General features: G+C 44.5%; 1 protein-coding gene across 2 annotated transcripts in view; it reads left to right on the top strand.

The window, feature by feature from the left end:
- ap1g2 (adaptor related protein complex 1 subunit gamma 2) overlaps positions 1 to 24,966 on the top strand; it is a 154,603-nt gene that overhangs the window by 103,266 nt on the left and 26,371 nt on the right. For both annotated transcript variants that reach the window (XM_084312334.1, XM_084312333.1), the window contains exons 15-18: positions 9,728 to 9,817; positions 9,912 to 10,039; positions 13,178 to 13,282; positions 17,778 to 17,910. In XM_084312334.1, coding sequence (XP_084168460.1) covers positions 9,728 to 9,817; positions 9,912 to 10,039; positions 13,178 to 13,282; positions 17,778 to 17,910 — 456 coding nt within the window. The remainder of the gene's footprint in view (positions 1 to 9,727; positions 9,818 to 9,911; positions 10,040 to 13,177; positions 13,283 to 17,777; positions 17,911 to 24,966) is intronic.

Below are 24,966 nucleotides of genomic sequence, written 5' to 3'. Positions count from 1 at the left end.
CAGCATGTAACGGTCGCATTGGTTACAGCTCCTCACCATTTTTTTTTTATTTTTGCTTCAAATACCACTTTTTACAACACCAATGTGTTTAAACCTCGACGTATATATAAACTGAGATCTTCAACTAACTATATCGACTGAAAGAATCTGAAAGAATCAAGATGGCAACAAGGAATCAAGTAAAGAAACGTGCAACCGAACTCTCTCCAGAGGATCCGCCGTTGGATACGAGCTCCGTGCGGGAAATGGCAGGAGAGATTGAGAGAAAAACAGCTGATATTGCCACTTCTTCCATCGTCCCAGCCACCTCATCCGATATAGAGTCTCTTGCTAAGCTAATAAAGATCTTAACCGATAAGGTTGATATGATCGGCGCTAAGGTTGAGAAGGTTGATGCTAAGGTTGATGCTATCAAAGAATCTATCGAATCCAAAATCGAAGATTTGAAAACGGCAGCTGCAGTACAAACCGAACGCACTACTGTAGTTGAAACCACCTTGATTGAACATACACAGAGATTCCTTACGGGCAATGAGGCTTTACATGACGGCATCGGGGAACTAACGGAGAAGATAGATGAGGTCAACGGGAAGCTAACAGCTAAGATATTCGAAATGGAACGTCATTCCCATAGATTTAATATCCGTATAGTAGCACTGGATGAATCAGTTGACTGCACAAACGACTCGTTCGCGACAGTGTTAGCTCAAATTCTAGGACCAGATATCCTCTCTACACGACCGATAGTGGATCAGCGCTACAGAATTGGCATCCGAGACAACATCAACAATAAAGCGAGAGTGATTATTGCTAGCCTACGTCAAACTGGAATAAGAGATACGATTATCCGGGCGGCACGAAAGAAGAGGGGAAATCTGCAATACAATGAGAAACCAGTGTACTTCTACAAGGATTTCTGCCGCGAGGTTGTGTCCCTACGAGCCAGTTACAAGAAAGTGATGTCTCGTCTTTTTGAGAAGGGGTTCCCACCTACACTACGCTACCCTGCGATTCTTTCCATCATGGATAAAAATGGAATAAGGGTAAAGCTTTCCTCGCCTGAAGAAGCCGAGGAGTACATGAGGGACCCACTACGCGGAGGAGGCTAAGTCTTATTCTTCTTTTTTATTTTTTGATTACTTCGTTATAACTTGGACACCAAAAGTGGCATCAAACAAGCTTTGATGACATTGATGTAGAGATAGGTTAATATGTGGCGCTAGATTCTATATTATTGTAAAGGTTCGCTGTTTGGGCCAGCTAGATTTATGGGTTTTATGCAAGTCATGCTATGTTGTTGACATTTTGGAATATTCTGGACTTTTTCAACGGTCAGTGTCATATCGGAATATTCTGGAATAATATCACCCTATGGCATGCAGAAAGACCTGGAACATAAAGAACAATCTGTGACTATACACAAGAATCATATCTGGAAGAACAACAACCTTTACAACGGAATACTGCCCACCCCTGTTTGGGGGACGAACTGCATACACATATTTAAAACCTTCATTTTCATCTAGGTGTATAAGTTTGGCAAAGTTAGATTTAAACAAATGTTCTCTATTTTTTGAGGTTTCTATAATTTAGTTCTATACATCTTTCTTGTTCTTCGGTGTGTTTTAACTTATACATGTTAGTATAAGGTTTAAGTGAATATACTATGATATTTGAGGCATATTTTTTATTTTTATTTTTATTTTATTATTTTAACGGGAGAGTGGCCAAGCCACGGGTGACATTCTATGAAGGTAGAATTAAGAGTTTTAGATCCTATGGCAATTTGCATAGGAAAGTTAAAGATAAATGGCTCATTCTGGGCTGACTGGTCATGTAAGGGAGGGGGGGATTATATGATTGGGTTTATATGTATGTTTTCAGGCTCGGCTCTCAACAGGACCTCAATAATTGGATATATATCTATTGTGAAGTTTTACTCCAGACGAATTACACACAAGAATACAACATGTTTAGATTATGGCTAGTTTGAATATAATGATTTGGAATACTGGGGGACTAAATAAACAACACAAACGCAAAAGCGTGCTTACACTGATGAAAAACAAACAGGTTGATGTGGCTCTTTTAAGCTAAACGCACTTTTTAGTGAAGGATAATGTAATGCTAGCGGACAAAATATATCATAACATTAGCTACTCATCTTTTGGAACGAGATCCCATGGGGTTGCTATAGTCGCAAAACGGAAGTTGAATATCAAATTGTTGGACGTATGGTCTGATGCGGATGGCCGAGTAACCATAGCTAAAGTAGAATATAGTAATAGGAAAATCGCGTTGGTAGCGGCATATGCCCCAAATCTGTACGACGCTAACTTTTACGCTACACTCACTAGAGCAATGTTGAACCTTCCTGAGTATTCATTTATAATTGGCGCAGATTTTAATGCTAATTGGGATCCCGTGATGGATAAATCTAATCCCACCATTTCCAATGATCAGAAACATGCATCTAATGCACTAAAGGATTGGGCCAAGAATACTGGTGTAAATGACCTATGGCGATTACTCAACCCAACGGCCCGAAAGTACTCATTTCGCTCTGCAAGACACAAGACATTTTCCAGAATAGATTATGTTTTTGCATCCCCTAGACCAGACCTGGGCATTGTACGGCCTGCGGGCCGGATATGGCCCGCGGGATGATTCTGACCGGCCCGCGAAAGATTACATGATAATAATTTTTTTTTTTTTTAAATATAATTTTTTTAATTTTTTTTTTTTTTTTTTTTTTACTTTTTTTTTTTCATGTCAACGTTCACACGCACAATATACGCTTACCTAGTATATTGACTTGATTCAACAACAAAGCAGTCGGGGCAAGCCGAAAACGGTGGTTATTTGAAGTTTGGATTTCTTTTTTCACAACTGAGGGTAGGTAGATACAAATTTTATAGACTAAAGTACAGAAAAAAGGTACCGTTGGGTACCGGTATCAATTCACAGGTACCGGTACCGTATCGGTTCAAATGTGAACAGTACCCATCCCTACTGAACACACAACTGCAGGGCAAGGGCATTTTTGCTCATGAAATGCATAGCCATGTGAAAGCCTTCATGACAAAGTTGCAATTAATTTCAAGGCAACTAGGCAGCAACAATCTCAAACACATGAAAACCCTGAAAGAAGTCAAACCATCAGCTGATCACCGGCACAGGTACTCATCCATGTTGGGAGCACTGCATGATGAATTTTCAAGGCGTTTTCAAGATTTCAAAAAGGTTGAGGATGAAATGCAGCTGGTTTCCTCTCCCTTTACCTGCAGTGTTGATAGTGCACCCACTGATGTTCAGCTTGAACTCATTGACCTGCAGTCTGATTCACTACTGAAAGAGCACTTTAAGTCAGCATCACTGCTAGAGTTCTACTCTGCTCTCAAGGAGGAGAACTTTCCAAACATGAGGAGACATGCTCAGAAGATGTTGGTTCTCTTTGGATCCACCTATATGTGAACAGACATTCTCAGTCATGACGTTTACCAAGTCCAGGTACAGATCCTCTCTCACTGATGAACATCTGGCAGCTGTGCTTCGCATCTCCACCTCAGACATGCAACCTGACTTTGATGGACTTGTTAAAGCTCAACAGAGACTGGATTTATCACACTGAATGAAAAAAAAAAGAACTGAAGAACACTAAAATGTGGAAATATAACAAGTGAAATGGGACACTTGATATTTTTTTCCCTTTTTTTGCACAGTTCTGAAAACATTAAATGTTTAATATAGGCATGTAAAGTAAAAAAGGCTACTGGAACACTTTTCTTTACACAGTTCAGTGACATGTCTTGTTTATTTTGGCTATAAGATGATGTGATGTCTTTAGAGAGCTAAGAAAATCCTTGTTTCAATAGTATATGAAACTCAAAATAATAACTTTATTTGTATAGCACTTTTTCATACATGCCCTTTGTTATTAATGTTTCACATTTTGTTTATCATTTTGGAAATAAATTCTATTTGAATAAATTATATTTTTTAAAGCTAACCTCACCTTTTAATTGCCAAATAATAACATACACTCTTACCAGGGGTCAAAACAATGCAATTTACTGCTTTTTATATAGAAATTAAATGTATATTATGCATAATTGAGTTTGGAATTTTGGCCCGGCCCTCCAACATATTTTCAGTTGCTCATTCGGCCCCCCGGGAAAAATAATTGCCCACCCCTGCCCTAGACTATTTGATAGCAATGACGTGAATGTCAAGATAGACCGCGCTCTCAAAATTCGACACTGGGTGCTGAAATCCCATTAAGTGATATATAAAAAAGAAGCAGTGAAGCTGGACCAGCACTCTCAGGTTCAAGTATTTAATGGCAGCCTGAAACAAACATGTTTCGGAATTCTTATTCCTTCGTCAGTGTTATAGCTTGCAATGCAAATGCAGTCAAGATGGTGGTTATATACACAGGTGGTTAATGACTTGGCAGGAAATGGCATCACGGCGCAGGTGTGCCTGAGTCTATTGGTCCTCAATGACCAAAGGAAAGACCTATCAAAATAGAGTCTGTTAGTAAATACAAATTATACAAATATACAACATATATAAAAACAAAAGCAAAAGCAAAAATACATTACATTACCAGAAACTTGATATGTAACATGCCCGTAGTTTATAGGGCTAATTGAGCCCCTTTACTTATTTAAATAAATGTTTTCTCTATTGAGAATCATAGGATAAACATACCTCATGCGTGAAACAACCACATGAATTAAACCAAAATAATAATATTATAGGTAAAAGGTACTTAAAGGAAACAGGTTAACACGTTCTCTTCATTCATTCCTCTAGGTTCTATGCAATTAAACAGGTGGATATAATAACATTCCCGTTGCAATAGTAACTTGTGTCTGTCTCCCCCTCTTGCGGGCCTGTGGACTAACTCAAGTCCCATGTATCTGAGTTCGTTAACGGTATGTTTACACCTGGAAAAATTTCTAGCTCTGACGACTTTATATCTGAATTTCTCGCAGAACACTTGTGTTCACTGATTCTTGTTTTAAAGGCTCTGGTTGTTTTCCCCACATAAGAAAAATTACACAGGCATTTTAGCAGATACACCAGATTGGATGAATTACACGTGATACGCCCTTTAACAGGTATATTTTTGCCCATTTTCGGGTGCGTGTAAAATTTCTCTTTGATAATGCCTTGACACTGTACACAGGCTTGACAAGGAAAATTTCCATCAGGGATATTCGACAAAAAATGTGTAGGTTTCCTTACTGGGAAGTCGGTTTTGACTAAAAGGTTAGATAAATTCGCTTGTCTCTTATAAAAGTAATTAGGCGAATGTTGAAACGCTGTCCCTATTATTGGATCAGACTGTAGAATATGCCAATATTTATTGACAATGCTCCGTATGCCTCTCGTAATGGGGCTAAAAGTGGACACGAAAGATACTTTGTCTGTGTTTTCTTTTTTCTTTTTGGGGATAAACAACGTGGCCCTATTGATCAGATTGGTTTTGTTCAGGGCTTTACGTGTGTCAAATTGACACTATAGCCTCTATCATGGAAACTGCCACGTAGAACTTCTGCTTGTGCAATAAATCTATCTTCCGTGTCACAAATTCTCCTATAACGGAGTATTTGGCTGAAAGGTAGACTATTCTTCAAAGCTGGGGTGTGGTAACTGGAATAATGTAAGAACGAGTTACGGCCTGTCTCCTTTTTGAAGACCTCTGTATGTAATGAGATACCATCAGGGGCTTTCTTGATCAAAACATCTAGGAAAGGTAGAATATGCATATCAAACTTTAATGTAAACTTTATCGTTTCTCTACAGGTGTTCAGGTACTCAAGGAAGGCATCAAGATCAGACGATGAACCAGACCAAATAAAAAACATATCATCAATATATCGCATATAGGACTTGACAAATTTCTCAAACGGGTTATTATTAAAAATGTGATCAAACTCATACTTGGACATGTACAGGTTGGCTAGGTTCACAGCGGCTGGGGAGCCCATGCTGAGGCCTCTGTTTTGCAAGTAGTATTTATCTTGGAATCTAAAATAATTCCGAGTTAGAACTAGGTCGGCTAGATTAACTAGCGCTTCTGTGGAGGGGAGTAATTCCTCTCTCGAGTTTAAATAAAAACTCAGTGCGTCTAGCGCGTCAGCATGTGGAATGCTGGGGTAAAGACTGACTACATCTATGGTAACTAATAAGTCCAAGGGACTAATGCTGCAGGTCGATAGTTTGCTCAAAAAAGTAGTAGTGTCTTTTAAATAACCCCGTTGAGAAGAGGCCAAATCCTTAATATGCGCATCAACAAATTGCGAGATTTTTTCTGTAGCAGAACCTATACCAGAGACGATCGGTCGACCAGGAGGGTTAACCAGATCCTTATGGATCTTAGGTAAAGTGTAAATAATAGGCGTAACCGGGTACTCTACAAACATAAACTTAAATTCATTTTCTGTAATCACCTCTGCCAATCTAAGGCTTTTGAGGATTGTTTTAATTTCCGCAGAAAATTTAAATACTGGGTCTGAATTTAAAAGGGTATATACCTCAATATCGTTCAATTGTCTATTGATCTCGGATACATACGAACTCTTATTTTGGAGCACCATTCGAGAACCTTTATCGGCTTTTCTAAAAATTAAATCATCATTCTTCATGAGTTCCTTAAGTGCTACTGACTCCGATTCTAGTAAATTAGGGTAAAGATGGGCTTTGTGACTGGTTTCACATAATTTAAGGACATCATTTTGTACCAATCTGCAAAATGTCTCCACTGAGGGTGGGTTGAGATGAGGGGTAAACACGCTGCATGGTTTAAATACTTTTCTTTTAGAAAAAAGGGTATCTGGCTCTGTTTCAGGCCTTTCATCAACATCATCACTTATAGGCACATTTTCATTAGCAACATATTGAGTTCTCTTATCAAACCCTCTGGCATAAAATGCTTTGTCTTTGTTTAGTCCCTTGTTTGAGTCGAATCTGGGTTTAACATGATTTGTGGAGCTCCCTCTGGTGTTGTGATCGTGGTATTCACTGACCTTTGGGAAGTATTTTGACATGTACATGGGTACCTTGGTCGTGTAGTGTATCTTGTAGACCAGGCCCATTGCAAGTTGCTGTACTCTGTCGTCTACTCTAAGCCATCCTAGGTTGTCAAAGTGGGCAGGGGTGAGGTGGGTTCTAGGAGTCAGGTCAAGTAGTAGTCTGACTAGTTTGTTTTGAGATGTTTGTAATTTGGTTTTTAGTGCCTTTGAGGTGCTTTGGTACCATGAGGTGCAAGCATAGTCGTAGTACCCTTGAATGAGTGCTCCTGCCAGATACCGATCGCTGGCCGATCGATCGGGGCATCCCTAACTACTACTACTACTGCTACTACTATTACTACTGCTACTACTACTACTGCTCTGCTACTACTATTACTACTGCTACTACTACTACTACTACTACTGCTACTACTACTACTACTACTACTACTACTACTACTGCTACTACTACTGCTACTACTACTACTACTACTGCTACTACTACTACTGCTACTACTACTGCTACTACTACTACTGCTACTACTACTACTACTGCTGCTACTACTACTACTACTGCTACTACTACTACTACTGCTGCTGCTGCTACTACTACTGCTGCTACTACTGCTACTACTACTACTGCTGCTACTGCTACTACTACTGCTACTACTACTAACTACTGCTACTGCTGCTACTACTGCTACTGCTACTACTACTACTACTGCTACAAACTACTACTAACTACTACTACGTCAAATCAAGCTCAACTTCTTTCATGCAACAGTTGAGTCTGTCCCTTTGTATGGCAGTGAATGCTGGACCTTGAAACCCACCCTGCAGAAGTCCTTGGATGGGTGCTACACCAGAATGATGCGTGTGGTGCTCAACATCAACAGGGATGAGCATGTCACTAATGCAAACTTGTATGGGGGGGTGCTAAAGGAGCGATAAAGTGGCAGTCAGGAGAATGAGGCTGGCAGGTCACTGCCAGAGACACCATGAGATGCCAACCAGCAAACTTGTGCTGTGGGAACCAACACACGGGCATCGATCACGAGGACGTCCCACGTTAACCTACGTGGACGTACTCAGGAGAGATGCGGGAACAGAAAGCACCAACGAGCTAGCCAGATGCATGGAGGATCGGGATGACTGGAAGCACCGATGGAGGGCCCGTCCGAGGACGACCTAGATAGACTACTACTGCTACTGCTACAAACTACTACTAACTACTACTACTGCTACTGCTACTACTAGGGATGGATACTGAATTCTGTACTTTTAAGGGTACCTACCGAAACACGTCGGTACTACCGTGTATCGATTCACGTGAGATCCAACGGTGCCAATTTTTCGGTAATGCAAAAAAAAAAAAAAAAGTCTGACGTCATGTTTTGTTACGCAAAACGAAACCGCACGTTAACGTCAATACATGTTTTCAAACTCTCTTTGGGTGTTTGCAATTCATGGGGAGTATATGTCTCTGATATCTTGGTACAGTGGGCAGGTTGTTAGAAAGTTTAGCTCAGTTTACACCTCTGCTCTGACATGGCTGTTAAGCCTAGCCACAGAGGGTCTAGAGGGAGAGGCTCCAATTGAATCCGGGACACAGACATGCAGCCAATGGGACAATTCCAGCTTCATTTATTTACTACAGATGACAAACGTGTTGTTTCATTTTGACATACTTGCGCCACACGGAACAACTCATCACTACAGCCCAGCATCATATTACTGTAGCCAGTCTCTTGAAACACTACTGTCTATCTCCAAACTTCCACTCGAAACGTTCTTTTGTTATGTGCTCTCGCTGCCGCGGTGGGTTTTATTTTTAGCGGTCAGCTTACTCCTTCCATAGTTGCACATATTTGTAACCCATTTAACGTTATTAAGCTAACGTTAGCTAATCGTTGGACATAACGTTAGCTCCCTAGGCTACAGTGCAAGCAGTAGCAGTGCAGAAGAGTAGCGGATGTGACGTAAGTAATAATAAATAATAATACATTTATTTATTACATGTTAAGTTTGGATTTTTTTCTTTTACAACTGAGGTAGGTAGATTACATTTTTAGAGACTAAAGTACTGAAAAAAGGTACCGTTGGGTACCGGTATCGATTCACAGGTACCGGTTCAAATGTGAAAGGTACCTATCCCTAGCTACTACTACTACTACTACTACTACTACTACTACTACTACTACTACTACTACTACTACTGCTACTGCTACTACTACTACTACTACTACTACTACTACTACTACTACTACTACTACTACTACTACTACTATTACTATTACTATTACTATTACTACTAATACTACTACTACTACTGCTACTACTAATACTACTACTACTACTACTACTACTACTACTGCTGCTGCTACTACTACTACTACTACTGCTGCTACTACTACTACTACTACTACTACTACTACTACTACTACTGCTGCTGCTACTACTACTACTACTGCTACTACTACTACTGCTACTACTACTACTACTACTGCTACTGCTACTACTACTACTACTGCTACTGCTACTGCTACTACTACTGCTACTGCTACTACTACTACTACTACTACTACTACTACTGCTGCTACTACTACTACTACTACTACTACTGCTGCTACTACTACTACTACTACTACTACTACTACTACCACGACTGATACTACTTCTACTACTTGATGTCTCTGTCTGAGCAGCAGTCTCTGGTGCAGGTGGCCTGCTGGTGTATAGGAGAGTATGGAGACCTGCTGCTGAGGGGAGACTGTGAGGAGACGGAGGCTGTTCAGGTACAGAAAGAAGAAAGAGGAATCTTTCTTTAATATATTCTCGTTAACCGTAGCTAAAATGCCAACAGATACTCTCTTCCTCGTCCCCTACCAGGTGACGGAGGACGACGTCCTGGACGCCTTGGAGACCGTGCTGCAGTCCCACATGTCCTCTCCAGCCACCAGGGGCTTTGCGCTCACAGCCACCATGAAACTGAGCACACGGATCACTGAGAACGTGGAGTAAGCATCATCGCCATGGGTCACAGCACAGTAGCAGCTGATGTAAACGCGGCTGTACACCCAGAGGATGGGAAGCCCCCCCAACTCTAATGGGTTTCTGGCGACACTCACTCATCCTGGCCTTTCATTCTAGCAGTACAGCACTGTGCAATATAGTGTCTTGTTAAACCTAGGATAGATGGGTTTCCCGACCACGTCAGTCCTGGATCTGAACGACGGGGCTGGCTACAATCTATTTGCATTTGTTAGCGATGCTAGCCATCTAAACACTCGGATCTGTGCCCAAGCTAGCTTTATAACAGGTATTGCTGATTGGCTTGAACACAATGTGTTTGCAAACAGGAAACCCATCTGTACGACAAACCTTTTAAGTTCCAGTCATTTAGGAAAATAGTGAATAGATAAACAATGTTGTCAAATGTCAACGTAGGTGGAAAGAAAAAGATATAGAACATTTTACATATGTGGCTCGGTGGCGTAGCGGAGATTACGCTCGTCACCAATGCAGGAGACTCCGGTATCGAATCCCAGTCTCAGCATTGCCTTCGACTTGGGCCGACCGTCGTACTGGCTCATTTGGCAGAGTCAGCGGGTGGAAAGTCGATGGGTGGGGATTGGACGTTGTGGACAGCGACTCCTACAGGTCGGTTGGGTGACGCCTGCACAGCAGAGACAGGAAGTATCGGGGGCAGCGTGAGCCTCTCACGCGTTACTCCTCGCCACAGAGTCAGCGCTGTCTGGTGAAAAGATGTGACAGGCTGCCTCCTCGTGTATCGGAGGGGACACGTGATGCAAGGCTTCTATCCTCACTACAACTGACCAGTGGGGGGCATAGTCTAGCAACGTTCAAGACAGGGGAGGGGAGAATTGGCAATAAGAAATTGGGATGGGAGAAAAATTGAAAAATTAGGAGAAAAAGTGGATAAAAAAAAAACATTTTACATTATATCTTGCTTGGTAATAAATAATTTATTCTAACTGTCGGCTTTCATTAGAAGCAGCAGTTTCATTAGAAGCAGCAGGACTAGTCTAATTGTTGGGTATAAGTACATTTATTTACGAACAAATGTCATACAGTAAAATCTTGTGGTAGGTTTATTATACAGCCACAAAACCACCTTCCTTGCTTCCAGTTTTAGGCTGCTTTAGCTGCTGAACGTATTTCCCTGCTCTGTCTCCCTTAAACCCTGTCTCTGTCTCCCTTAAACCCTGTCTCTGTCTCCCTTAAACCCTGTGTCTGTCTCCCTTAAACCCGTCTCTCTGTCTCCCTTAAACCCTGTCTCCCTTAAACCTGTCTCTGTCTCCCTTAAACCCGTCTCTCTGTGTCCCTTAAACCTTGTCTCTGTCTCCCTTAAACCCTGTCTCTGTCTCCCTTAAACCCTGTCTCTGTCTCCCTTAAACCCGTCTCTCTGGCTCCCTTAAACCCTGTCTCTGTCTCCCTTAAACCTGTCTCTGTCTCCCTTAAACCCGTCTCTTTGTCTCCCTTAAACCCTGTCTCTGTCTCCCTTAAACCCTGTCTCTGTCTCCCTTAAACCCGTCTCTGTCTCCCTTAAACCCTGTCTCTGTCTCCCTTAAACCCTGTCTCTGTCTCCCTTAAACCCTGTCTGTCTCCCTTAAACCTGTCTCTGTCTCCCTTAAACCTGTCTCTCTGTCTCTCTTAAACCAGTCTCTCTGTCTCCCTTAAACCTGTCTCTCTGTCTCCCTTAAACCCTGTCTCTGGCTCCCCTAAACCCTGCCTCTCTGTCTCCCTTAAACCCGTCTCTCTGTCTCCCTTAAACCCTGTCTCTGTCTCCCTTAAACCTGTCTCTGTCTCCCTTAAACCCTGCCTCTCTTTCTCCCTTAAACCCATCTCTGTCTCCCTTAAACCTGTCTCTCTGTCTCCCTTAAACCTGTCTCTCTGTCTCCCTTAAACCCTGCCTCTCTGTCTGCATTAAACCCGTCTGTCTCCCTTAAACCCTGTCTCTGTCTCCCTTAAACCTGTCTCTCTGTCTCCCTTAAACCCTGTTTCTGTCTCCCTTAAACCCGTCTCTGTCTCCCTTAAACCCTGCCTCTCTGTCTCCCTTAAACCCTGCCTCTCTGTCTCCCTTAAACCTGTCTCTGTCTCCCTTAAACCCGTCCCTCGGTCTCCCTTAAACCTGTCTCTGTCTCCCTTAAACCCTGCCTCTCTGTCTCCCTTAAACCTGTCCCTCGGTCTCCCTTAAACCTGTCTCTGTCTCCCTTAAACCCGTCGCTCTGTCTCCCTTAAACCCTCTCTCTGTCTCCCTTAAACCCTATCTCTGTCTCCCTTAAACCTGTCTCTGTCTCCCTTAAACTCGTCTCTCTGTCTCCCTTAAACCTGTCTCTGTCTCCCTTAAACCTGTCTCTCTGTCTCCCTTAAACCCGTCTCTGTCTCCCTTAAACCTCTTTCTGTGTCCCTTAAACCTGTCTCTGTCTCCCTTAAACCCTATCTCTGTCTCCCTTAAACCCGTCTCTCTGTCTCCCTTAAACCCTGTCTCTGTCTCCCTTAAACCCTGTCTGTCTCCCTTAAACCTGTCTCTGTCTCCCTTAAACCCTGCCTATCTGTCTCCCTTAAACCTGTCTGTCTCCCTTAAACCCGTCTCTGTCTCCCTTAAACCCTGTCTCTGTCTCCCTTAAACCCGTCTCTCTGTCTCCCTTAAACCCGTCTCTCTGTCTCCCTTACACCCTGTCTCTGTCTCCCTTAAACCCTGTCTCTGTCTCCCTTAAACCCTGTCTCTGTCTCCCTTAAACCCTGTCTATGTCTCCCTTAAACCCGTCTCTGTCTCCCTTAAACCTGTCTCTGTCTCCCTTAAACCCTGTCTCCCATAAACCTGTCTGTCTCCCTTAAACCCTGTCTCTGTCTCCCTTAAACCCGTCTCTGTCTCCCTTAAACCCGTCTCTGTCTCCCTTAAACCCTGTCTCTGTCTCCCTTAAACCCGTCTCTGTCTCCCTTAAACCCTGTCTCCCATAAACCTGTCTGTCTCCCTTAAACCCTGTCTCTGTCTCCCTTAAACCCTGTCTCTATCTCCCTTAAACCCTGTATCTGTCTCCCTTAAACCCTGTATCTGTCTCCCTTAAACCCTGTCTCCCTTAAACCATGTCTCTCTTAAACCCTGTCTCTGTCTCCCGTCTCCCCGTCAGTCGGATCCGGAGTATCGTCTCGATATACGGCAGCTGTCTGGATCTGGAGCTGCAGCAGAGGGCTGTGGAGTACAACGCCCTCTTCAAGAAGTACGACCACATGAGGTAAGTACACAGTATATACAACGCCCTCTTCAAGAAGTACGACCACATGAGGTAAGTACACAGTATATACAACGCCCTCTTCAAGAAGTACGACCACATGAGGTAAGTACACAGTATATACAACGCCCTCTTCAAGAAGTACGACCACATGAGGTAAGTACACAGTATATACAACGCCCTCTTCAAGAAGTACGACCACATGAGGTAAGTACACAGTATATACAACGTCCTCTTCAAGAAGTACGACCACATGAGGTAAGTACACAGTATATACAACGCCCTCTTCAAGAAGTACGACCACATGAGGTAAGTACACAGTATATACAACGCCCTCTTCAAGAAGTACGACCACATGAGGTAAGTACACAGTATATACAACGCCCTCTTCAAGAAGTACGACCACATGAGGTAAGTACTAGGGCTGACCCCTATTAGTCGATTAGTCGACTAATCGGTCGAAAGGAGCCGTAGTCGACTGGCTAACCTCTTAGTCGAATATAAAAAAAATTATAAAATTTTTTTTATAATAAAAAAAAAATATATCATTCTTTCCAAAAGAAAAGAGGCCTAGAAGCGTGGCTAACGCTAATGGCACGCATACCAGAGGCTAACTGCCTACGAAAACAGGCACAGAGGCACTGAAAGAGGATTTCACCCATCTAAGGCCATGTTTAGACGGAGAGAGTCTCAACAGAAACCGCAGAAGTCGTCTTGCGGTCTCACTTTTAATTTTGCGTTTAGACTAGTGTTTTGGGAGGGAATTATTCGTGCAGACGAGGCTGTAAAAGTGTAGTCGACTCGAGACGACGGAGCCCCGCTAACCCATACGCTACACTGCCTCAGGTAGTTGAGACAACCAGGCGTGCTGTGAAGACCCGCCCTACTCTGTCTCTGATTCGCAGACTGTGGGTGGGGGAATGTGATTGGACCAAAGCAGAGTCACTCACAGACAGTGGCTCCAGTCACTAGATGTGATAGCCGCTGGACTTGTGTATTTAAAAGTACTGCCAATGTGGTGATCTCCGTGGATAGAATCAGACATGCTTGTTCGCTTTGTTTACGCTTCTAGGCTACTGGCGCATGCCTGTGACGTAAGCTGTACGCGACGAGAGCCTTGAGAACCCTTTCGTCATAGTTTTATGCGGTTTGACTGTTCAGATGATAGTGCGAAGGTGTATCGTTTCTAGGATTTCCACCCAGGAAAAACGCTGTTGCCGTATGAACAAAAGGCACATCCGAAAAAATCTTTTTCCGGATTCACCCGCGAGCGTTTCCGTCTAAACATGGCCTAATGACTAGACTAGACAAATATCAAGATGTATCCATCAGTGGAGCAATTGCATGCTTTTGCAGAGGACAAGAAGCCTTCAGTCGACTCCTTCAGACATTAAGCACCCCCCACAGCCCAAATGGAATGATACAAAATAAAAAAATATTTACAATTTTTTTTGGTCGACCAATAGTCGACTAGCGGCAAATTTTGGCCAATCATAGTCGACCATCCAAATCCTTAGTCGGGGACAGCCCTAGTAAGTACACAGTATATACAACGCCCTCTTCAAGAAATACGACCACATGAGGTAAAACACAGTATATACAACGCCCTCTTCAAGAAGTACGACCACATGAGGTAAGTACACAGTATATACAACACCCTCTTCAAGAAGTACGACCACATGAGGTAAGTACACAGTATATACAACGCCCTCTTCAAGAAGTACGACCACATGAGGTACTTCTCTTATAGTACACAGTATATACAGTAAGTACACAGTATATACAGTAAGTACACAGTATATACAGTAAGAACCAGACTGTGGCTCTGTTTTCGGTTTTCAGAGGAACAATGTTCTCAAACTTTACTATCTAAGGATGTGTTTTAATTCCTAGTTAAAGACGCTAGAGGATGATGCATCACATTCACACAAGACATTTGTATTGACTTCACATTGACTGAAAATACATGGGCTGTCCAAAAAATTATATATGGTTCTTCAATGCAAGGGTTAAATCTTTACTAACCTCGTTCCCAGTTTTATCTCCTCCGTGAGATAAAGCCTGGTAAAGAACTACGGTCGAAAGTGTCTATGGGGTAGAATTTCCGGTGTATGTACTTCCCCTGGAAGCTGCCTCCGAACGGACCAAACTTTTCCCGAATCCTGTCTGCAAACAAGCTAGAACGTCCCAGTCATGTAGTAAATTCTTCAGGCAAAGCCGTTGCAGTGGCTTAAACGAGGAAATATTGTGCACTTCACACGTTTCTATAATTGTTTTGTCGAAACCGGAAAGCCTGTAGCCTGTACTTCCTGTACTTCCGTTTACACACTTTAGGAGGCATATCTTTACCAGCCTACACCAATGTTGATATTATTCTTGTTTGTACATTTTGCAATACAGTGGTTCCAAATAAGTAGTTTTTCTTTAGTTCTGGTGGAACTCCCTCTGAGAGAGCTGTCTCCTCATCATGTAGTTTAGTTCTGGTGGAACTCCCTCTGAGAGAGCTGTCTCTGGCCTCGTCATGTAGTTTAGTTCTGGTGGAACTCCCTCTGAGAGAGCGGTCTCTGGACTCGTCATGTAGTTTAGTTCTGGTGGAACTCCCTCTGAGAGAGCGGTCTCTGGACTCGTCATGTAGTTTAGTTCTGGTGGAACTCCCTCTGAGAGAGCGGTCTCTGGACTCGTCATGTAGTTTAGTTCTGGTGGAACTCCCTCTGAGAGAGCTGTCTGGGGGCTCGTCATGTAGTTTAGTTCTGGTGGAACTCCCTCTGAGAGAGCTGTCTCTGGCCTCGTCATGTAGTTTAGTTCTGGTGGAACTCCCTCTGAGAGAGCTGTCTCTGGCCTCGTCATGTAGTTTAGTTCTGGTGGAACTCCCTCTGAGAGAGCTGTCTCTGGCCTCATCATGTAGTTTAGTTCTGGTGGAACTCCCTATGAGAGAGCTGTCTCCTCGTCATGTAGTTTAGTTCTGGTGGAACTCCCTCTGATACCAGCCCTTTTACACCAGCCAGGCTCCGTGCTGGAGCCGGTTCCCGAACGTAATCTCGCACCGCCGCGTTCAGACCGGAATTAATTGGTTCAGAACGTGACAAATCGGTGCTCAGCTGGCACCGGAAAATAGTTTGTTTTTCCTCACGAACCGTGACATCATCAGTGGGCGTGTCATAGTGGGCTGTGAAGACGAGTAGTAGCGAGTCAGCGCGAGAGCCAACACACAAAAGAATACACGCACACATACGTTTGAAATGAAACGTTCCAGCAAAGTAGGCTTCTATTATCCTAATTACTGTTTTAATGGGTATCACAGTAGTAAGTCCTACTGTAGAACATGACATATTAGCATGACATCTGATTTACTAATGCCAATAATAAACGACAACCGCAATTGGCACTTGAAAAGTGTAAATGATGGATTAGTCAGTCGCAATTCATGGCAGCCCGTTTAGCTCAGCAGGTTAGTTTCCATGCCTGTGGAGCGAAAGGTCCCGAGTTCGAATCTTGGTAAATTCTTTTTTTTTGTAACGTTAATTAATTTATACACTCTGGTTGATAAGATAAGATATTCCTTTATTGATCCCTTTGGGGAAATTCAGGCATCATAGCAGCATGGGGGGGGGGGTACAGGTAGTAAAAACTACACAAGCAGTGTAAACAAATAAATCAATATAATTTACTATCTAACTAACTGAAATATACAGTATCACAGTATTCACATAAGGTGCAGTATGCATAAGGTAGTGTTATTGTCCTTTTTGGGACACCAGTGTATAGATTAATTAACGTTACAGAACATTTTTAAAAGTTACCAAGATTCGAACTCGGGACCTTTCGGTCCACAGGCATGGAAACTAACCTGCTGAGCTAAACGGGCTACCATGAATTGCGACTGACTAATCCATTATTTACCCTTTTCAAGTGCCAATTGCGGTTGTCGTTTATTATTGGCATTAGTAAATCAGATGTCATGCTAGTATGTCATGTTCTACAGTAGGACTTACTACTGTGATACCCATTAAAAAAGTAATTAGAATAATAGAAGCCTACTTTGCTGGAACGATTCATTTCAAACGTATACAGTGCGTGTGTATGCTTTTGTGTGTGCTTGCGCGTTGAGGCTCGCTCTCCACGCATTATTTCTACCTCCGCCTGGGTAACGCTCCCGTTGATGACGGAGACGGTGGAATGTTGGTTCTGCTTAAATGGGTGTAAACGTGGGGTGGTTCGCCAGAGAGCACCAGGGTTCAGAACGGAGCTGGAGCTTGAACCGGAGCCCGGGCGGTTTAAAAGCGCTATGAGAGAGCTGTCTGGGGGCTCGTCATGTAGTTTGTCTTTAGTTCTGGTGGATCCTCCCCCTGAAAGAGTTGTCTGGGGGCTCGTCATGTAGTTTGTCTTTAGTTCTGGTGGATCCTCCCCCTGAAAGAGTTGTCTGGGGGCTCGTCATGTAGTTTGTCTTTAGTTCTGGTGGATCCTCCCTCTGAAAGAGTTGTCTCTTGCCGCGTCGCAGGGCAGCTGTGCTGGAGAGGATGCCCGTGATCGATAAGAACTCCCCGGGCCATACCAACGGAGAGTCTGCGGGGGGGACCATCAAGGAGATCCAATCAACCAAACTCAAGGTGGCTCTGGAGCCTGCTAACCAGGTATGTGGTGGTGATGATAATAATAATATAATAATAATAACTTTATTTGTATTGCACCTTTCATACAAAAATTGCAGTGCTTCACAGCAGCAAAAAAGACATACAAATATAGCCGCAAGCGGCAAAGAATGGGTTTCAAGCCAATATTGATCATTAGGATCACAAAATAAGTTCACACACACGGTTCAGCAGTTATTTAACATGATCTGCAAGTTTTGTAATGTTTGAATAAGAAAAGGTTGAAATATAATCCGATTCGTGTTATTCCACGCACATTTTGTACAATTTGTAGTGCCCCCTAGTGGTCAATTTGAATGTAGTTTTAGGGTATGTTTCGAGTAGTTATCTGGACATACTGTATCCTGCATATTTGGCTCTGTCTCTGGCTGAGAAGTGATCCCAGAGTCATGGGTAACCCTGAGCTAAATGTATACATGTCAGAGCCTTCCATAGTAAACAGGTTTATAAAGGGTTAACAAAGCAGTAAGAGGGTGAACAACATAATGACAAACACAAGAAGTTTATAGCTCAGACGGAAACTCCAAAAGGCTCTAGTATAAATATAAATATAGGTTCTGGTGGGAGGAGGAGCAAATAACAGAGGACACTAGGATTCAAATATAACTCACTGTCAGAGACTGCTTACTGCGTAGGGTTGTCTCTAAAAATGTAATCTAAAATAAAAATAAAAAATCTAACCCTAACTATTAACTAACCTTACTGTCATGCACTTGTCCTAATAAACTAACCTACACTGTAACACGCAACACTTTGATGAATATTGTTACTCAGCTGATAGAGTTGTATCCTTCCTGATGACCTGTCGTACAGAACTTGTAAGTCGCTTTGGATAAAAGCATCAGCTAAATGACTAAATGTAAATGTAAAACATTTTTCCAAACTTCAAATTATTTATTATTATTATTTATTTAGAACAATTTGTTAACCCTTTCACTGCCACACGACAGAAGGTTAACCCTTTACTATCACACAACCGACGGCGATGCTCCATCATTAGCATCATTAGCTCCGCAGGGACAAATAGTTCTAAATAAATAATAATGATAATAAATAATTAGAAGTTTGGAAAAATGTTTTACAACTGAGGTAGGTAGATTACATTTTTAGAGACAACCCTACGCAGTAGCCTAGCAGTCGCTGACAGTGATTTTTAATATATAAAAAATATAATATAATATATAAGTTAACATATAATATATACAGGTTCTGTCTCAGGTTCTGTCTCAGGTTCTGTCTCAGGGGTCAGGTTCTGTCTCAGGTTCTGTCTCAGGTTCTGTCTCAGGGGGTCAGGTTCTGTCTCAGGGGTCAGGTTCTGTCTCAGGTTCTGTCTCAGGGGTCAGGTTCTGTCTCAGGGGGTCAGGTTCTGTCTCAGGTTCTGTCTCAGGTTCTGTCTCAGAGGGTCAGGTTCTGTCTCAGGGGTCAGGTTCTGTCTCAGGTTCTGTCTCAGGGGGTCAGGTTCTGTCTCAGGGGTCAGGTTCTGTCTCAGGTTCTGTCTCAGGGGCTCAGCTTCTGTCTCAGGGGCTCAGGTTCTGTCTCAGGTTCTGTCTCAGCTTCTGTCTCAGGGGGTCAGGTTCTGTATCAGGTTCTGTATCAGGTTCTGTCTCAGGGGTCAGGTTCTGTCTCAGGTTCTGTCTCAGGTTCTGTCTCAGGGGCTCAGGTTCTGTCTCAGGTTCTGTCTCAGGTTCTGTATCAGGGGTCAGGTTCTGTCTCAGGGGCTCAGGTTCTGTCTCAGGGGGTCAGGTTCTGTCTCAGGTTCTGTCTCAGCTGCTGTCTCAGGGGGTCAGCTTCTGTCTCAGGGGTCAGGTTCTGTCTCAGGTTCTGTCTCAGGTTCTGTCTCAGGGGTCAGGTTCTGTCTCAGGTTCTGTCTCAGGTTCTGTCTCAGGGGGTCAGCTTCTGTCTCAGGTTCTGTCTCAGGGGGTCAGCTTCTGTCTCAGGGGTCAGGTTCTGTCTCAGGTTCTGTCTCAGGTTCTGTCTCAGGGGTCAGGTTCTGTCTCAGGTTCTGTCTCAGGGGTCAGGTTCTGTCTCAGGTTCTGTCTCAGGTTCTGTCTCAGGGGTCAGGTTCTGTCTCAGGGGTCAGGTTCTGTCTCAGGTTCTGTCTCAGGGCTCAGGTTCTGTCTCAGGTTCTGTCTCAGGTTCTGTCTCAGGTTCTGTCTCAGGGGTCAGGTTCTGTCTCAGGTTCTGTCTCAGGTTCTGTCTCAGGGGTCAGGTTCTGTCTCAGGTTCTGTCTCAGGTTCTGTCTCAGGTTCTGTCTCAGGGGTCAGGTTCTGTCTCAGGTTCTGTCTCAGGTTCTGTCTCAGGTTCTGTCTCAGGGGTCAGGTTCTGTCTCAGGTTCTGTCTCAGGGGCTCAGCTTCTGTCTCAGGGGGTCAGGTTCTGTCCCAGGGGGTCAGGTTCTGTCTCAGGTTCTGTATCAGGGGCTCAGGTTATGTATCAGGTTCTGTCTCAGGGGGTCAGGTTCTGTCTCAGGGGGTCAGGTTCTGTCTCAGGTTCTGTCTCAGGTTCTGTCTCAGGGGCTCAGGTTCTGTCTCAGGGGGTCAGGTTCTGTCTCAGGTTCTGTCTCAGGTTCTGTCTCAGGGGGTCAGGTTCTGTCTCAGGGCTCAGGTTCTGTCTCAGGTTCTGTCTCAGGGGGTCAGGTTCTGTCTCAGGGGGTCAGGTTCTGTCTCAGCTTCTGTCTCAGGGCTCGGGTTCTGTCTCAGGTTCTGTCTCAGGAGCTCAGGTTCTGTCTCAGGTTCTGTCTCAGGGGGTCAGGTTCTGTCTCAGGGGGTCAGGTTCTGTCTCAGGTTCTGTCACAGGTTCTGTCTCAGGGGCTCAGGTTCTGTCTCAGGTTCTGTCTCAGGGGCTCAGGTTCTGTCTCAGGGGGTCAGGTTCTGTCTCAGGTTCTGTCTCAGGTTCTGTCTCAGGGGCTCAGGTTCTGTCTCAGGGCTCAGGTTCTGTCTCAGGTTCTGTCTCAGGGGGTCAGGTTCTGTCTCAGGGGGTCAGGTTCTGTCTCAGCTTCTGTCTCAGGGGTCAGGTTCTGTCTCAGGTTCTGTCTCAGGTTCTGTCTCAGGGGCTCAGGTTCTGTCTCAGGTTCTGTCTCAGGGGGTCAGGTTCTGTCTCAGGGGGTCAGGTTCTGTCTCAGCTTCTGTCTCAGGGGGTCAGGTTCTGTCACAGGTTCTGTCACAGGTTCTGTCTCAGCTTCTGTCTCAGGGGGTCAGGTTCTGTCACAGGTTCTGTCACAGGTTCTGTCTCAGGTTCTGTCTCGGGGGTCAGCTAGGGGTGGACGGTATAAACGGTATACGGTATAAACGGTATGAATTTGCTCTACGGTATGGATTTTGACTATACCGTGTAACCGGTAGAGCAGCTCTAAAAGAGCAATGACGTCATGTAACCACAGCGCGACTATTTCAATCGCATTTGCCCCTAAAAATAGATAGAATTAGTCATAGATAATAGATATGTGCAAACTGGAAAAAGTTATTTAGGAGGCTTCGCGCAGTGGGCGTGTCAACACGCAATTGTCATTTCATAATAAACACATATCACCGCGGCGCACAGCAAGTTTCAATTTCAGTTCCTGGCATTTTTAACCAGTGGAGAAAGGTAAGGGATTTCCCTATCGTTTTTCTTATATGAATTATTCTACGTTAATAAAACATACCTGGTGATCAACTACAGTTTGCTGTAAACATTATTGTAGCTGAGGGGTACAATTCCCTGACTGTATTGTTAGATATGATATTTAATACCACTACCTCATGTACTTTAACTTCTGGCCACCCAGTACAAGATATAAGTATGATGAACACTTTCCCACCTGATGAAACGAACCAACACAAATGGACCAAATCGAATATTTAATACAGCAAAGGGTGTATACAACATTCACTTAATTACATTTATGATTTGAAAGGTTGAGTATGCACTTTTATGGCAAATGAGTATTCGTAGGTAAATCAACATTGAATGTCCAATCTCTGGTTGCGCAGGGAGTAAGTATACAACCTGGAATATTTAGGAAACGATAGCGATAGTACTTAAATGATTATAGCTGGATACACTAAGGGGGGGGGGGGGGGTCCCGCTGGTTGTAAGACAGTAGGAGGGGGGGGTTAGAGAAGTCGCTGGCGGTATCCCATCTGGCCGACGGTGTCTTGGGAGAATCCAAAGTCTTAGACCCAGTGCCCACAGAACCTCGGGCCGCAGACGAATGCAGCTGGACCCTCTGTGGAACGGTATCTGCCGGTCCACAACGGAGAGACGTGGTGCGACCTCACGTGTAGAGCGCCGCCTCACCTGTAGTCCTCTCCGGGGGGTAATTCCAACACTCGACAGTGTTGGCCTTTATCCATGGAATAATCAAAGCACATAAAGCATAATCCAAGAGCCGTGGAAGGCTCGCCGTCGTCGGGTAGAGTAATCCAATATACAGGTCCAGTCGCTCTTGACCCGGAGCTCCTCGGATGCAATCACCACTAGGGGTCTGACCAGCCTGGATAAGCGTCCAGATAACGTCAGGAACGATGGGGGTACTGATAACTGTAGAACTCGAACCGAACGATGCACCATACATAAATAGACTATTATTAGCTTAATAGAATACGTCCAACTCGACGGTATGGTGCCAAACTATGACCATTCAACTATTAATCTACACGATATCTCAATGCCTATTCTGGGCCAAGTAGGCCTTACTACACCGCACGTGCTTCGTGGGGAGGCTTTTGCGTCTGTCACTCTGTTGGAGGGTAAAGAACTGGACTAAAAGAAAGTTCTACTTTACGAGCGCCATATATATATGCGCTATGAACAAATAGTACCACACGTATTTCGCCCGGCATATTACTGCGCGGAACCGGGGGTTGCCTCGACATGTTAGGCGGCACGATTGAACTTGAACCTAGGGGTATGGCAACCTGGCGCCAGGTTCTCGTCCAATGGTAGAATGAAACTATTATGGGCTGTTTAGTAGAAACGGGGATATTCAATGCATATTGTACAAGGAATATACAGGGGATATCAAACGATATACAAATACAATTAAATATATATATATAAATAAATATACATATTCGGTTTAATCTGATCCTTCACAACAGCCGCCCCCTAATTAGTCCCACCTAATTAGCTAAGCAGAGACAGATTAACCGCACTGTCTTCCACTCAAGGTCCGCTGTAAGGTCAGTCAACTCACAAAGTCATAGGGTCATGGTCATCATCGATAGTATCTGGGAGTCGGGGCAGTTCTATGAGCCTCGCCACGGGCCGTGTGTAGGTGCGCCCTTGGACGAGTACTTCAGCTGCTCGGACCTTGCCATCGGCACCGGTGATCACTTTGCTTACGCGGCCAGTCGGCCACATAGCTCTGGGGAGTGACTGGTGAACTATCATGACGACTGTTCCTTCTGTCAAATTGTCTCTCTCTTTTACCCACTTCTGGCGGGTCTGTAGAGACGGTAGGTAGTGAAGTAGGAAGCTGCTCCAAAACTTGTCAGCTAGTACTTGGCTGTACCTCCACATTCTTCGGCCGTTCGCTTCTTCGGGCCTGTACGTTGTCTGGGGTAGCGCGGGGTCCAGCCGCCCCATTAGGAGTGTGTTGGGGGTGACTGGGTCGACATCTGCTACATCACTGGAGACGTAACCGAGGGGCTTTGAGTTCAATACTCCCTCGATCTCCGTGAGGACTGTCATTAGGACTTCCTCTGCCACAGTCTGGGCTCCGAGTACGGCATACAGGGCTGTCTTTATAGAACGTACTTCTCGTTCCCAGGTTCCACCGAAGTGGGGTGCGTTCGGGGGATTAAACTGGAAGTCAACCTGGGCTGGAGCGAGGTGGGTCTTAAGTTCTGGGCCCATAGCTTGGAAGCTCTCTCTCAGCTCTCTTTCTCCGCCTTTGAAGTTGGTCCCGTGATCAGACAACAATGTAGACGGTTGTCCTTTCCGTGATATGAATCTCCGGAAGGCCATAAGGAATGAGTCTGTGCTCATGGTCGGAAGGAGCTCGATATGTATCGCTCTGGTGGTCATGCATTTGAATACAATACCCCACCGCTTCTCGGTGCCTCTTCCTCTCTTTATATACAACGGGCCAAAACAGTCCATGCCTGTGGAGTGGAATGGCTTGTCGCCGATTCGGAGGCGACAGGGGGGTAGGTCAGCCATCCGTGGTATGCTGGGCTGCGCGCGCCACTTACGGCAGTCTAGAGAGGTTCGCTGGAAGCGCCGTACTGCTTCTCTCCCTTGAAGTATCCAATAGCGACGTCTGATCTCCGCGAAGACTCTCTCTGCTCCTGCGTGGTGCACATCCTCGTCGTATTTCTTTATGATCAGCTCTGTGACCTTGTGTCGGCTGTTCAAGACGATCGGGTGCTTAATGTCATCTGGTGCGTCCCCGACCGCCAAGAACCTTGGTGTTGTCCTCGACGACCAGTTGAACTTCTCTGCTCACATCGCAGCGACAACCAGAACCTGCAGATTCCTCCTGAGCAACGTCAGAAGGATACGCCCCTTCCTGACAAAAGAAGCCACCCAACTCCTCATCCAATCAACAGTCATCTCCCGCCTCGACTACTGCAACGCACTGCTAGCTGGCCTCCCGGCCACTGCCACCAAGCCTCTTCAACTCATTCAAAACGCAGCGGCCCGCCTGATATCAAACCTACCGAAGTCGGCCCATGTCACCCCACTTCTTAGGGACCTGCACTGGCTCCCCATTGCTGCACGTATCCGCTTCAAGGCCCTCGACCTAGCATACCGTGCAGCAAAGGGAACCGCTCCCGCCTACCTCCGGTCAATGGTCTCTAACTACACACCCTCAAGACCCCTACGCTCTGCATCTTCTGGCCGCCTCAGACCTACTCCTATCCAAGCTCCCGGAGGGTCATCAAAGAGAAGCCGCCTATTCTCAGTCCTTGCCCCACAATGGTGGAATGAACTACCCATCCCAGTTAGGACAGCCGAATCCCGTCCAATCTTTCGCCGTCGACTAAAGACTCACTTCTTCAACCATTATCTGAAATGATTAAAAAAAAAAAAAAAAAAATCTAACCCTGACTAAC

The sequence above is a fragment of the Notolepis coatsorum genome (assembly GCF_963971535.1).
Source record: "Notolepis coatsorum genome assembly, chromosome: 4".
Lineage (NCBI taxonomy): Eukaryota > Metazoa > Chordata > Actinopteri > Aulopiformes > Paralepididae > Notolepis > Notolepis coatsorum.
This window is presented reverse-complemented; position numbering and strand designations above follow the sequence as displayed.